Source organism: Chrysemys picta, chromosome 11 (assembly GCF_011386835.1).
Source record: "Chrysemys picta bellii isolate R12L10 chromosome 11, ASM1138683v2, whole genome shotgun sequence".
NCBI classification, from domain to species: Eukaryota; Metazoa; Chordata; order Testudines; family Emydidae; genus Chrysemys; species Chrysemys picta.
This window is the reverse complement of record NC_088801.1, coordinates 69,997,327-70,013,928: the sequence shown is the minus strand read 5'-3', so window position 1 is coordinate 70,013,928 and position 16,602 is coordinate 69,997,327. Positions and strand designations below refer to the sequence as shown.

At 40.2% G+C, this 16,602-nt stretch overlaps 1 protein-coding gene across 9 annotated transcripts in view; it reads right to left on the bottom strand.

Moving 5' to 3' along the window:
• TRAF3IP1 (TRAF3 interacting protein 1) overlaps window positions 1-16,602 on the bottom strand; it is a 225,439-nt gene that overhangs the window by 26,815 nt on the left and 182,022 nt on the right. For all 9 annotated transcript variants that reach the window (XM_042859580.2, XM_042859581.2, XM_042859585.2 and 6 more), the window contains 3 exons: window positions 14,761-14,881; window positions 14,549-14,585; window positions 9,656-9,729 (listed from right to left, as the gene is read on the bottom strand). In XM_042859580.2, coding sequence (XP_042715514.2) covers window positions 9,656-9,729; window positions 14,549-14,585; window positions 14,761-14,881 — 232 coding nt within the window. The remainder of the gene's footprint in view (window positions 1-9,655; window positions 9,730-14,548; window positions 14,586-14,760; window positions 14,882-16,602) is intronic.

The window sequence follows — 16,602 nt, the reverse complement described above, 5'->3', positions numbered from 1 at the left end:
ATGCCTCATGCAAAAGGTCTCTTGTAAGGTATCATTACAAAGCTTATAATCTACTGAGTGTGATCATCTGATTTGTATAAATGTACCACTCTTGTATCTAAAACTAGAAATATAAAATGTAACTCTGAGGGCCTACTGTAATTGTGTAAAGTGTGGACCATTAATGATGGTTTGGAATCTTGATGACTCCCATTGTCTGCAGATGGCTGTATTTACCTGTGAGTCTTCCTGTATATGTGTGTGCTGGCAAGTGAGTAATGAAGTCTTGCAGTGACATGTGATCATGTCACCTGAACTGGAATCCATCTTTAACCTGGTGCTTTTCCAGTGAGGGGGGGGTGGAAACCCAGAGAGACAAAGAGTTCCCGCCTTATGCAAAAGATATATAAAGGGGGGAAAAGAAGAGAGAGAGGGAGAAGCCATCATGAAGAATCCCCTAGCTACCACCTGAGCTGCAACAAGAGCTGTACCAGGGGAAAGAATTGTGCCCAGGCCTGGAAGGTGTCCAGTCTGAGAAAAGCTTACTGAAACATCTGAGGGTGAGATTATCTGTATTTAGTTTGATTAGGCATAGATTTGCGCATTTTATTTTATTTTGCTTGGTGACTTACTTTGTTCTGTCTGTTACTACTTTGAACCACTTAAATCCTACTGTCTGTATTTAATAAAATCACTTTTTATTTAATAATTTACTCAGAGTATGTATTAATACCTGGGGGAGCAAACAACTGTGCATATCTCTCTATCAGTGTTAGAGGGCGAACAATTTATGAGTTTGCCCTGCATAAGCTTTATACAGGGTAAAACAGATTTATTTGGGTTTAGACCCCATTGGGAGTTGAGCATCTGAGTGCTGAAGACAAGCGCACTTCTGTACGCTGTTTTCAGGTAACTTGCAGCTTTGGGACAAGTGATTCAGACCCTGGATCTGTGTCTGGAGCCAGACGGGAGTGTCAGGTTCAGCAAGACAGGGTGCTGGAGTCCTGAGCTGGCAGGGAAAACAGAAGCAGGGGTAGTCTTTGCACATCTGTTGGCAGCTCCCAAGGGGGTTTCTGTGATCCAACCCGTCACAGCGGATGAGATTGCAGAGCCATTAGCCATTATTTTTGAAAACTCATGGTGATCAGGGGAGGTCCCAGATGACTGGAAAAAGGCTAATCTAGTGCCCATCTTTAAAAAAGGGAAGAAGGAGAATCCGGGGAACTACAGGCCAGTCAGCCTCACCTCAGTCCCTGGAAAAATCATGGAGCAGGTCCTCAAGGAATCAATTATGAAACACTTAGAGGAGAGGAAAGTGATCAGGAACAGTCAGCATGGATTCACGAAGGGGAAGTCGTGCCTGACTAACCTAATTGCCTTCTATGATGAGATAACTGGCTCTGTGGATGAGGGGAAAGCAGTGGATGTGTTATTCCTTGACTTTAGCAAAGCTTTTGATACAGTCTCCCACAGTATTCTTGCCGCCAAGTTAAAGAAGTATGGGCTGGATGAATGGACTGTAAGGTGGATAGAAAGCTGGCTAGATCGTTGGGCTCAACAGGTAGTGATCAATGGCTCCATGTCTAGTTGGCAGCCGGTTTCAAGCGGAGTGCCCCAAGGGTCGGTCCTGGGGCCGGTTTTGTTTAATATCTTTATTAATGATCTGGAGGATGGTGTGGACTGCACTCTCAGCAAGTTTGCAGATGACACTAAACTAGGAGGCGTGGTAGATACACTAGAGGGTAGGGATCGGATACAGAGGGACCTAGACAAATTAGAGGATTGGGCCAAAAAAAACCTGATGAGGTTCAACAAGGCTAAGTGCAGAGTCCTGCACTTAGGACGGAAGAATCCCATGCACTGCTACAGACTAGGGACCGAATGGCTAGGTAGCAGTTCTGCAGAAAAGGACCTAGGGGTCACAGAGGACGAGAAGCTGGATATGAGTCAACAGTGTGCTCTTGTTGCCAAGAAGGCTAATGGCATTTTGGGCTGTATAAGTAGGGGCATTGCCAGCAGATCAAGGGACGTGATCGTTCCCCTTTATTCGACATTGGTGAGGCCTCATCTGGAATACGGTGTCCAGATTTGGGCCCCACACTACAAGAAGAATGTGGAAAAATTGGAAAGAGTCCAGCGGAGGGCAACAAAAATGATTAGGGGTCTGGAGCACATGACTTATGAGGAGAGGCTGAGGGAAGTGGGATTGTTTAGTCTCCAGAAGAGAAGAATGAAGGGGGATTTGATAGCAGCCTTCAACTACCTGAAGGGGGGTTCCAAAGAGGATGGAGCTCGGCTGTTCTCAGTGGTGGCAGATGACAGAAAAAGGAGCAATGGTCTCAAGTTGCAATGGGGGAGGTCCAGGTTGGATATTAGGGAACACTATTTCACTAGCAGGGTGGTGAAGCACTGGAATGCATTACCTAGGGAGGTGGTGGAGTCTCCTTCCTTGGAGGTTTGTAAGGCCCGGCTTGACAAAGCCCTGGCTGGGATGATTTAGTTGGGAATTGGTCCTGCTTTGAGCAGGGGGTTGGACTAGATGACCTCTTGAGGTCCCTTCCAACCCTGATATTCTATGATTCTATGAACCCAGCTCAGCTTCTGGAGATCATCTCACTCAACATCAATGAATGTCCTGTAGAAGCATCAAATCTAAATACTTAGCAAGGGTTTGTTTCAGCAAAGTCCTCGGAGGTTCTGAAACCCAAACACATCCACAAACAAATCTAATGATTAATTTTTATACATGCAGGAAGTTAAGTGGAAAATATTAAATCAGCACTGATTTGTAGATGGGGTAGCAGTTCTATACATACATTGGTTCTTTCTGAATGACATCTCTAAGATCCAGCATTTGTTTTCTGTCCACTCTGCTAAAGCTCTGGTTTATGTCTTCATTATCTTCAACCTTTCCTACTACAATCTCGTCTTTCTTTGCCTTCGCAGATGCTTCACCCCAACTGCCCCCGCATTTATATCCATTCAACATGATACTGAAAAAATCACCTTCCTGGCTTGTCATTTACTGCGTGACCCCTCTCTTACATCCCTTCACTGGTAATTTCCATGCCTCACCCATTGCAACAAACACAACTAACTTGTCTTCATATTTAAGGCCCTTCATGGCTTAGCTCTCCCTACCCATCATCTCTCAGACTGTTAAGCTATTGAATCCCCATCTCTCTGTCAATGGTACCAGCCTTCATCAGCCATTAGTCTAAGGATATGTCTACGCTGCAATGAAAGCCCAGGGTCAGTAAACCACGAGTTAGCAGACCGGAATTGTTAATCTAGGGCTTGAGAGTCTACACTCATTTGTAACCCCAAATTAGGAACTGTTAAATCCAGGGTCCCAGCCTAGGGATCCAGTGTCTACACTACATTATGTAGGCCCAAGTCCAACCATCCATATGCCAGAATTACTAGTGCACTCCCACACATGGCGGCTCTAGCCCTTTGTTGGTGGTACAATGTAGGAAAAACTGACTTCCCCTCTAAACTTGACTGTCCAGTGAACAAAGAAAGTCAGCCTGTGGGGTACTTTTGGTGGACTCCCAGAGCCCAAGTCTGGTGGGGCTGCATAAACACCGCAAACCAATAGGGCTTGAACCCTGTGTTCCAGCTTGATTCAGGCTCGGACCCTGCATCCCCATAGGGTCCTGGGACTGTGCCCTGAGTTAGTGTAATTTGTGTGTGGATGGAAGGGGGTAGGCTTGAGCCTGAGTTCAAATCCTGGGCTTACATTTCAGTGTAGACATACTCTAATTTTCCTTCAGACAACTTCATGCTTTCTTTCAGGTCATGCATGGGAAGGGCTCCCCACATAACTCCACCAAGACACTTCATTATCCTCTTTCAAATTCCTCCTTGAAACTTGCTTCCGGCATGACACCTACAAAACACTAATTAGGCAGCAGATGTGCTGTGACCCCTGTTAATTACAATAATCATAACTGTCTCACTGTGACCTTGTGCTCCCGATCTGTTTGCTGTATCTACCTGTTGGCTCAGCTTACATTTACACATTAAGCTCTTCAGTGCAGGGATCATCTCTTTTTTTGGTTGCGAGGTGTACACATGCAGTGTCTTGCACAATGCGCCCCCGATTCCTAACTGGGGACTCCAGGCACTACTGTAACTCAAATAATAAATAATATTCACAAAATCCTGTTCTCATGTTCACTACATGCAACCAAGGTATTCTTGAGAGCTGCAGTCACAGTGACCTGAACCTAGGACTAGGATAAAAGACAAGCTGGATTTGAGCATTCCATTAGCCTATGCTAATTTTCTCTCAGTGATGTTAAATGAAAGGTTAATCAGCCATATCCAGGCTCTACTGTAGAAGCCCTGAAATAGTATGGTCGTCTACATGCAGAAATGTATTCATTATGCTAATATCAAAAGTTTCTCACTGTATTTTATTGCAGCTTTAAATAATCACTACATCATGACAAAGCACTGATAATACAATTGACCTTCAGTATGGCCCTAGGGTAGCTGCATTCTAATAGTTAAATCCCACTGTAAGCATTTCCTTGTGTCACAAAATAGTAGGATACAGAGAAGCTTGGGCTCCCAAAGAACAGACTGTGTCACAACACTTGATCTGAGGATGGTTTAAACAAACACAGCTAATTTAACAGTCATAATTTACTAATGAGGTAACATCTTTTATTGAACCAACTTCTGTTGGTGAGAAAGACAAGCTTTTGAGCTACACAGAACGCTTCTTCAGCTATAAAATTGTTACCTCACCATGTCTCTCTAATATCCTGGGACTGACATGACTACACCACTGCATGTATAAATTACTAATTGCTTTTATGGGGGATCCACCATATCATAGTTCAGAGTCTATGCTATTCTGAGGAACTTTAACAAAAATAATATCAACAATCATCATGATTGGTTTGGTCTTAAAGTGATAAGATTTTTTGTTTTTACACCATTTGTGATAAAAGGTAACTTTATCCAGGTTATGGAACTATTTAATACATTTGTTTCTAGCAAAAACCTTGCGGAATTGCTTCTTTTTCAGAGCCAGTGAACTTTTTTGGTAGTACAAAGATGGGAGTTTTTAGTAAGTGATCCCACGTAGCAAAAATTCTATTTCATAACCTGTCTACTTTTGCCATGCATCAAATAAATGAAGTGGAATACAAAACATAACATCTGTTTCTTTCTCTGACTGTTTAACATAGGAGTCAGGTTCTAACTAAATATATTTGAGAAGTCTTTTCAGGAATTTGTTAGGCTGAATGAAGCTAATCAAGATAGCAAACCTTGTGTATTTCCAAGGTGACCTCTTTGTTTGACCTGAAAAATTTGTATATTATTTTAAGTACTTTCACTACATAGCTATTGCATTTGTAGATTTAACCTTTTTCTAACACCAGTGTTTCAAGAAAGCATAGGTATGTTTGTGAGAGTGGGCATGGAAAGTATTTCATATGAAGCCATGAATAAATAAATGCTACATTACAATCAACAGTTAAAAGTTATGGTGTCTAATATCCTCTAGTCAAAACATAACACTGCTGAATCCTAAGCATTAATTTACCATCTTTACCCACTTTATAGATTGGATTTTTAAAATAAAACAATATCTAATAATAAATTAATGCACATAAACAGCACTCAAAATACGAACAGACAATTTTTCTGATCTTTGCTAAGTAACAGCTTTAGGCTTTAAAGTCTAAAGAATTGAATATGGAAAGAAGAAACGTTCTTCTGTCAGCAGGAGTAGTTTTAGCAACATCAGGAAAGATATGTACTCTTACTACAGTGCCTGAGTGAAGATATTTTTAATACTATTTCTTTTTGCACCACACGTTCAGTTTCTTAATTCCTCAAATTAAGGCAAATGCTTTCCTGAAATCCAATACCCTCTCAACTATACTGCTACCAAGCACTTTTAATCTCCCCCTCAAACAGTTCTTCTCTATTGTCAGAAAAATAACAGCTTCTCTCTGGATCATAACGATGTCTCTGATGTGATCTGAAAAGCAGTAGCGATAAAGACCCAGTACACTAGCAGGCAGGTATTTAGAGATCATATGATATAAAGATATATAGTATGACTAAATGATCACTGAGGAAGGATACAACTGCCATGTGCGTTTGAAAAATGTGAATGGGTAGAAGGGAGCAGATTTGTTTGCTACGGTTTAAAGAGATTTAATCAGGAGAAATGGAATGAAATTATTCAAAAGGAGATTTAGGCTGATTACCAAACAAAAGTCTCTTGACAGTGAAATCTATTAGGTGTTATACAGCTTCTCACAGGAAATGGATAAAGTCCCACTGCTTACCTTCACAGGACAAAATACTCTACAGAACAATCCCGCCCAGGCAGAAGAATGAACTAAATGACCTGATAGTTTTCATCAAATCTAGTTTATCAGATTTGATGATTGAACAGCACCATCTAGTTACAGATCTAGGAATGGTAACGTGTACAGAAAAAAAATCCAATACAAGTTCAGTGTACACTGCTGGTAACTAATTACGCAGTATTGCAGAGCAGAATGTCACTCACTCGTCCCTTCCATTCTCTAAGCATTTGTATACAGACAGAGCTCATTCCTGCCAATGGATATTAAATTAGCAGCCTTATTAGTTCAAGACGACCTATATACTTTGTATATAGGAACTTTTACTAAAATTTGTTGTTAACAATAGACTTTACTGTAAGAACAAGAGAGGGATAGTATTTATGTACATTTAGTATTGGGCTAGATCAGGGGTAGTCAATTATTTTTTGTCAAGGTCCAAATTTCTTGGTCAAGGTGTAGTCAAGGTCCAGACTCTAGAGAAACATTTTTCACACCACAAGTGCCCCTGTTCAACAAACTCATGCAAGCTGTGCATTAGTAATATACCCCATTGCTTATATTTTTAAATGCATTACATGAAAAATAAAATCAAACCGCTGTATAAATGAAACATAGTGGTCAAGCCTCTGGATGTTGTACAAAATAAAACAGTAAGCATTGGTTCACTCTTCCTGAAATGAACGGTTTTGGTATCAAGTGTACTTTTTTTTTCTGGTGCCATGTTTAAACACAAAGCCATTAAACGTCGAAAGCACCGGAGGCAGGACTACAGCTTTCAACAGTGTAAATGAGCCTATGAGCATAAAGTAATTTTTTAAAAAGGAAAATACAATTTTTTATAAGTGGAAATGATGATAGCTCAAATTAAGCAAATAAGGAATTAAGGAGAACCAGTCACTCATCAATTCACAGTACAATGTATTGGAGATTGCATTATGAGAGAATGAGAGGCTAAAAATAATTTAAAAAATAATAATGATAAGAAGTAAATAAAAAGATTTTGCAGTCTGTTCAAACTCGTCTTTTGGTCTAGATTTGGCCTGCGGTCCACCTTTTTACTATTCTGGTCTAGATAATACTTAGTCCTGCCTTGAGTGCAGGGGACTGGACTAGAAGACCTCTTGAGGTCCCTTCCGGTCCTACACTTCTATGTGCTTTGCAATGCGTTTTAAAGTAGAATAAAAGAGGAGTTTGACCACAGCAAAGTCTGCTGATAATGGGTTGCCATTTGGAAAAATTGAATGGGTTTTCTTGTTTGAGAAGGCATTCATTGCACTGTCTGACCTCACTTTTCCTCTGCCGCATTGTGGGACTCTCCTGCGGCCAAGAAAGGCTGGCTGGACACAGTCCCACGCATCAGTCATAAAGATGCTTCTTCCCTCTGAGGAACTGCACTCCTCCTTGGCAGTCCCAACATGGGGAGGAAAGAAAGTAAATCCTGATTCCTCTGCCCTAGATCCATGAAGGGATTTAGGCACCTAAACTGCATGCCTCCCCCCATTCATTGTATAGGGAGAACATGGCCTAATGCAGGCGTTGTGGATTTCAGTGATTTTTAGGTAACAGCAAGTTAGGCATTGCAACCCCTATGTCTATTTGTAGATCCAGGCCTTTCTGACAACATAATCTACTGCCTCCAGACAGCAAGGCAAACTGTGTTTATTTTTTAAGCACAGATATACCAATCTCAGGTCTTAACTATGGACAACCTGAAGATTACACTTCAAAGGGTTCAGGTTAACACTACCACTTTTGGCACAGAAACTAGAGACCACTATTGAGCCATAATAGCTCTCCATAAGGTCAGTTCTTCAGGTGTGTCTGTTTTTCAGTCATCTGGAGATATTTATACTCTCTAATGAATTTTGTTCCTGATCCACCAAGATGCCAGCAGCCAGCCTTATTGCATCAAATTAAAAAAGAGATATGTGACTAGAATGGGACTATAGTGTTCAAAAGCTTCCCAAGATACTTGCCCACAACAATGAATCAACCACAAAGTCATCAGACAGCCTTCATGACTCAAGGTATCTTTGAGACTAATATTAAAACTATAGCCATACACTTTGCCACTAAGTGTGAAATTATTAACTCTGATATGACAAAAGAAACCCAATGGCCAAGGTCCTCAAAACTGACTAGTGATTTTGGGTGCCCAACCTGAGATACCTTAATAAGGGCAAGATTTTCAGAAGGTGGGTGCTCAGCAAATTTCAAGTTGGGCACCCAATATTTGAGGCACACAAAATCCCAGGTCACTACTGAAGTTCTTGCCCAATGAAAATAGTTATGAATAAAGATTAAGGATAAACTGAAGTAAAAATAGGTTTGTGGACTTTCCAGGTGAAAATTGGGAGTTACAAGTGCCTACTTGTAAGCACATGAAAGTCTACCTGTCTAGGTTCTTATACTCTACCTGCCAACATATATTTTAGTGACTCCCAAGGTCTTTCTCTAGCTCATCAAGTTGGCCCAGTAATTTACTAGCCTTCTCAATGGCTGGTTGATCAGGAAAATCAATCTAAAACGTTATCATGCAGTCCGATGGGCATTTGCAACAAGACCTTGCCAAGGCTCAAACAGTAAAGGATTTTCAGTATAAAGGCTAAAGACACACACTACATTAATTACACTTCAGTACTGGCTGCAATCAATATAGCTTTGGAGACATGAAGCAATATCAGAAAACCAACATCTGATTATACTTTATAAGGTTAATAGTATCCTAAGATCCTATTTTGGTTAGCAGCCCATGAAACTGTTGCTGGGCAACAGGATGCTGCTCTACAAATGCCCAAAGGACAACTAAGACTGGAATCAAAACATTACTGCTATGCAAACACACAGAGCACGCCTCATATAGTTCCCAACTGAAGCAGTATTACAAGTACAGCAGCTTGAAATTAATAAAACTCATTGACTTCTCTTGCTGCAAAGATGCTTTCTTGATTAATTCAATTATAGAGCTCTGACCAGAGCATGATTTGATAAGCAGCAAAATGAGAGATGTCACTATCTTCTGAGACTCACTTATTTTCCTCATTCCCTGTCCTGTCTTTTTGGCATTTTCCAGCTAACAATGAAAATAAAGGACATGAAAAAGGAGTACGGTAACAAATACAAAAACAGAATGAAAAAAGGGAGAAAGGCAAAGACTAATATGGAAAGCTTGACATAATTTGAGAAACACAAAGATGAATTTAAGAAATCAAGGATAATAACTAGATAAGTAAGGAAAAGAAAACTAGGAAGAAAAAAACAATGCACAGACGAAAGAGAGGTCACTACTGAAACATTTGTGAATGACAAGTCTTTGTAGCCCATTATCACATTACCTTCTCTGTAGACTTTGACTGTTGCGATGTCTCATAATCTCTCTTAGTTTCCAAGATTCTTTTTACAAGACCACCTGTTGAAGATCAATGTTCTTTTAGTGCTGGTTACTGACACTAAAACACTGTTGTAAATAATCTGAAAACTAATCTAAAACCTGGTCACTTAATTCTGTTAAATGAAAACTGATTTTAGACCAGCTTTAACTGTATTCTAGTACATTACTCTATCCCATCTCTATACGATGTCATGATTGTGTAGTGACAAGTACATTACACAGCACAACCAGAGAGGAGATGGGGGAGAGGAAAGAAATCAAGTCAGGTCATAGAATCATAATAGAGGCCTACTGGGCTTCGTTCATCTTCCTGAGGCACATACCAAGGTGAGTCTTTTGCTCCTCTGCGTTGAACAGCCAAAGAGGGAACATCTAAACTCTTAAATTGAACCCATTCTCCGGGTGGTCAAAGCAAGGATAAAGGCTTTATGGGAGGAGCCACATCCAAATCTGCGTGGCTGGAGGGTAATGGATAGGAGAAGGATAAATGGGAACAGCCCAAAGGACACCATCCCCAAACGAATTACTTTTATCAAACAAACTACCTCATGTTATAACAGTGTATTTCCAAGACTACTATTCTAGCCTTTGAACTGTTGACCTAAAGGCAACCTGAACCAGCCAAAGTAGGTGATAGTTAAAGTAAACCTTCCTTTTGCAAAAATATCAAAGAGAAAAGGTGGTTTTAATTTTAATTTTTTCAAACTTATTTAAATCAACACAAAACTATGTGAAAGTATAGCTCACTAAAGGTGTAGAGCCACACTCTTGAGTTATATGTTATCATAACAATCTCTTACATTTATATAGCACTTTTCATTCAGAAAAATCCGCCAAATGCTGTACAGACTACATACATGGATCATCTAATCTCTATGCCCTTCCTTTACAAAGAGCAAAATTTACATATGGACATTTAGGAAAACACCTTTCTCAAATAAGCCAGGTCCAGTAAAATTACAATGGAGTCTAGGTTTTGAGAAACTAAATGAATGAGATTTGGGATAAAGAATAAGCGTAATGATGTTTAGAACCAACTTGCTTGTGCAGATTTATTTGTACACTTTTTCAAAGTTTACTCTAAATCGGTCAGTCATGCAGAGGTATACACTCTGCTGACTAAAGTAACATGCCACAAGAACGTTTAAATTATTTAGTGACAAAACGGGTCTCCTGAACTCAGCCTAAAGAGACAACCATCTGAACTGGATACTGAATTGGATACTTTATTCATACTGACAGAATTATAGATTATATTTCCATGGTGCACTGCCCAACAGGCTTTTTATAGCTATAAAGATCAGAATTTGCAGGATTCTGTTTTTTGCTGCAACTTTTAATGTTATCGTTAGTACCTAAAGCAACACAAGGTATTACCTGCCTTCCTATACGGGTGTGTATTGTAGAAGAGGAAACTGCACTCAGGTATTGTTAGGTAAGAGACATTTAATTTATTCTCTTTTAAAATAGAGTTATACATCTAGAAATGTAGTCTGTTAAGACTCAGCAATCAAACAGTTGAAAGGGTTTTTTCCCTTTCAAAAGCACTTTATTTCATTTTTAGCACAACAATGCAGTAATATTGGAGGTTTTCTGCACTGTTTTCTATACTTTCATTCAGGTACAGTGTCGTTCCGAAATTCTCATTTAAATGACACTATGTAATGACAACTCATTTTTCCTGTTAACTGAAGTGGTCACACACAGACCATGCTGGGCTACTGAATATGAAGTCTGAAACTAACTCCCTGCAGATTGCTGGGCTAGCCCAGAATCAGTTCTCAAATGATTTTTCTCATCTTTTCTCACACTTCTAATATAACATTCTTATGGCTGTGAGAAACAACAACACTACTTGATACCTAGATAGTATGTTATGTTTTCAAAGCGCTATGCAAACATTAGCTAGTTTTAGCCCTGATTCAGCTAAGCACTTAAGCATGTGAAATCAATGAGACCTAAGCATGTGCATACATTTAAATATGGATAACATTTTCAAAAGCGTTTAAGTGACTTAGACGCCTAAGTACCAGCAGGAGTTAGGCCTGATCTATAGCAGAAAATTAGGTTGGCATAACTATGTCACTCGGGTGTGAAAAATCCACCCCCCTGAGTGGTTTAGTTAAGCCGATCTAAAGGCATATCTACACTACCAACTATTTTAGATTGGCTTACAGCTACCGCAGCAATTACTGCAGTGGTTCATGTCCACACTGTCCTCCTTCTGTTGGTGGTGTGCTTCCTCACCAGGAACACTTAAGGGGGCCTGAGAGCCCAGGATCTCAGCTCTGTGTAGCTCCCTGCTGGGAGCCCATCTGCCCCAACCCCCCCCACCCCCCAGGCTCTTGGCTCCCCGCTCCCCACTTGGAGCTCCTCGCCTAGAGCCTGGGTGGCTGCCAGGTTCCCAGCGGGGAGCTGAGGGCCCAGTGTGTCAGGGGAGGCGAGCTGGGAACCTTGGTGTCGCGGGGCTCCTGGCAGAGAGTAGGGAGTCAGCGCAGCAGCTGGACTGGGGGACAGGAGCCTGGGGGACAGCCAGGCTCTAGCTGGAGCCACCCACCCACCCTTGGGTAATAGCTCAAGCTGTGAGCAGTTTTCTTGTCAGTTTCACAGCTCCACCATGGAGCCATGAAATTGACAAGAATGACAGCCAACAGCCAATGTAAGTAACTCACAGTGTCCACGCGGATGCTGCATCACCCTAACTACATCGACATAAGCCCTACGCCTCTTGTAGAGGTGGAGTTATTATGTAGGTGTAGCAGGGCACTTAGATCAGCGGGAACAAGGCTGTAGTATGGACACTGAAATAAATAGGTCGACATAAGCTGCCTTATGTTGACCTAATTCCGTAGTGTAGTCCAGGCCTAAGTCCCCATGTAGACATTGCTAGGTCAACCTAGCTACTGCCTCTGAGGGAGGTGGATTACCTCTGCTGTGCAGTCCCTCCTGTCGGAGTAGGTAGTCTCTACACTGAAGAATTACAACAGTGCAGCTATGCTACTGTAGCGTTTTAAGTGTGGACAAGCCCTTAAGTGCTTTGCTGAACTGGAGCTTTTGTAAACTAGGCAATCCTCATTCCAATCCCAAAGCCTGTCTATATAGAGATATTTGTACGGGGGTAGCTACACTGATGCAAAACTCCAATGTAGATGCACTGTCTCAGTGTAAAATGGGAATTTACCCCTTGGTGGCTTACCGCAATCACAAAACCACAGTCCCTGATAGGCAGAGACAGAAGTTAAGTGACTCACTCAAGGCCACAAAATGGATCAGTGGTAGAGCTCAGATTAGAACTCATATCTAGATCATTGTTTTTCAGGAGACACTTCTCAGAAGTTAAGTTTCTATTCAGCATTATTATAATTTAAAAGGAAAACAGGCTTAGTTCCTGATAACATGTGCTGCTTATTATATCAGTGTGACCTGACAGTTCCGACCACACTCAAAAGAAAGTCTACATGGGCTGTATAATAATACCAGACTTAGCTCCTTCTTGGGCTTTGCTTTACTGGTAACTCAGTCACAACTGCAAAACAAAACTAATTAAGCCTAGCTGCCTGGTGGATTGATTTAAATCACCAATTTTAATCAGGATTTAAATAATCAAAATAGGAAACCATGATTTAAATCTTTGATTTTAATACTGTTTTGCATTTGTACTTTTTAGTTATCTTCCTAAAGAGAAAGGTTGATTCTCATTGGTTGGTAACCATTGAAACATGTTGATTTGCAACTAAATATAGCCATTCTCCTAACTTTGGTGCTTATTTTGCTAACCAGGAGCATATACTATATTATACACATTTATTTAAGCAATTATATAGTTTAACTTATATGTATTTAGATTCTTAAGTTTTATATTTTATGTTAGAAAATGGTGAATGTGAATGATGCATTTCTTATTTGCTAGATGATGAATAATTTTTTTTTTTTTTTTTTTTTACTTGCAATGCGTGTCAATCTCTATTTGGATGGAAATTCAAATTCAATTAAAATGTACAAAAACGGCATTTTATTTATTAAATGAAATTACTTTAAACGTGCTGATATGTAAGAAAAAATGTTTATCAAAGATGTTTTCCATTTAAAACTAATTTAATAAACAAAGGGAAGTATTATCTGTAATTAATGAAGAGAACAAATTGTTTCTGGTCACCATGTCCTTCAAGATTTTAGAACTAGTAGATCTTATCCTCGCATCCGTAGTTTTTATTCATAGATTAGGGAAGGAAAACAAACTTCCCTGCTTTTTCAACTCATAACCAGTTTCTCAACTATGAATGAATTAGTCATTGAATTGAACCAGCTGAATAAACTGAAATGAAGAAAATATTCTTTCTGCACCTGAGGCTATTGCTGTAAAAAGCTGGTTGAGCACGTCAACAAACTTTGGTTCAAGATGCTTAGTCAGTGATTTCTGCCAGTTCTTTAAAACTTGGCAGCAAACACATACTGATACCAAAGTTCAGTTTCACTTTGATCTGATAATATGCTGGTTCTCCATGGACTTTACCAGCTGTACCTACCATAATAAGTTAGCAGAATTTACTCAGCAGGGTTCTAAACTCTTGCTAACAGGATGCATTAACAGATCTGTATCCCTACCTGGATTGTAGATCCTGCTACCCTGTTACAATAAGAACAGATTGCTTTTGCTATATAGCTTGTTTCTGTATTTTTGTTTTTTAGTTATTGCATAAATTAGAAGTACATACCCTCAAGATGCAAGATCAAAACATGATCAAGAAATGTTATTCCCATTATCTATTTAAGATTCTTTTACATCCTGTGTAGAGTATGAATCACAGAAGAACAGAGAAGAGCCAGAGAAACTTACCATGCTTCTCATCACCATCCAGCTCCACTATTGGCTCCTACATAAGAAAAAGTAAAAGCTTTTAGTTATAAGGAAGCTTATATCGCTGTGATCTAAAGCATGCATGCATCCCAGCTAAGAAACTGCTCAAATAAAAAAAAATTGGACAGCATTAAGGGAACTCTGAACACACATTTGAGCAAAAATGCTGGGGTTTTGTTATATTAACAGACCGTTTCCATTTCTGGCATTTCAGGTAGCTGTGGTGCTGCCTCCACTACAAACTGATCATCTTCATCATCAGAATTCTGTTTGTCTATGATCACATTTGAGACGGCTTTACCGCTGCCATTCCTGAAAGAAAGACAATGGAAATTTAAACCATACAGAAATGTTGATCAAATGTTGTCCATAACTGAAGAGAGCACACACCTCTCTCTCTAATACAGCAGAACCTCAGAGTTACAAACCCCTTGGGAATGGAGGTTGTTCACAACTCTGAAATGTTCGTGACTCTGAACAAAACGTTAGGGTTGTTGAAAAACACTGATTTTAACCATCTGAATTTAAATGAAGCAAGCACAGGAACAGTTTCCTTGGCTAGTCAATTTATTTTTTTTTTGTAAACTTTCCCTTTTTTTTTTTAAGTAGTTTACAATTAGCACAGTACTGTACTGTATTGGCTTTTTTCCGTCTCTGCTGCTGCCTGATTGCGTACTTCCGGTTCCAAATGAGGTGGGTGGTTGACTGGTCAGTTTGTAACTCTAGTGTTTGTAATTCTGAGGGTCTACTGTTCTACTTCCTAATCTAATTTATGCCATTTTCAATTGTAGCCCAACTTTAATTTGCAGTCTAAGTATCTCCACAGGGAACAAATATTTAATACCAGGCTCTTCAATCTAGTAGAGAAAGATCCAATAGCTGGAAGCTGAAGCTAGATAAATATAGACTGGCAGGATTAAGGTGAAAATTCTTACTGGTGAGAGTAATTAACCACTGGAACAATTGACCAAGAGTTGTGGTGGATTCTCCATCGCTGGCAATTTTTAAATCAGGACTGGATGTTTTTCTAAAAGATATGCTCTAAGAATGTTTTGGGAAGTTCCATGGCCTGTTTTATGCAGTGTTGCGGTAGCCGTTTTGGTCCAAGGATATCAGAGAGACAAGGTGGGTGAAGTAATATATTTTATTGGACCAACTTCTGTTGGTGAGAGAGAGACATGCTTTCCAATTTACAGAGAGCTCTTCCTCAGGTTTGGGAAACTTACTCAGAGCCTTGGAATAAATGAATCTATGAAGACAGAGGTACTGGCCAGGCATTCAGGTTCTTCGTTGAGTGGTTAAAGACATTCGTTTCAGGTGTGCGCATGCACAGCTCACCGAAGTTAGAGAATTTTGCCTAGCAGTAACTGTAGGGGCGGCACTTATGCCCTTTTTGTCAGTGCCCCTCCCATGATTATGTAAGGGCAGCAACACCCTCCCCTTAGTTCCTTCCTACCGCCAGCAGCTAGCACTTGGTGTGACCTTACCTCACTCTTGCCTTCACTGTTTTTGGTGATCTTTTTTGCATATACAGTAAAACCTGCCTTAGCAACCACCTGTCACAAGCGACTACTTGCAGAGACCACGGAATGTTTTTCCCCCCTATAATTTAACTGTGAAGAAAATGTGAAGAGCGACGACCTGTCATCTGCAACCAGCGACCACATTTTCTTACTCCTATCTATAAAAACAAACCTGTAGAAGAAACCAATCTTCCTTACTTCCAGCAGCTGCTGCTCTCTGGTGTGCAAACCTTTGTAGAGAGACCACCTCACAAGAGACACTTTTGCTAACTCTCACGAGTAGTCACTCTTAGCAGGTTTTACTGTAGTTAGTAGTAGTACTTTTAGTTTGTAGTAGTTAGATAGGTAGTTTTTCCCAGTGGGATGCTCTCCCGTAGTTTAAACATTGTCCTTTTTGTGGGGTAGCCATCCCCAACAGCAACACTCACACTTATGTGCCTCAGAGAAGGGGACATGAAGGAAAGGCGCTTCACCTGTAACTCCTTTAAGAGAGAACTCAGGTGGCTAGAG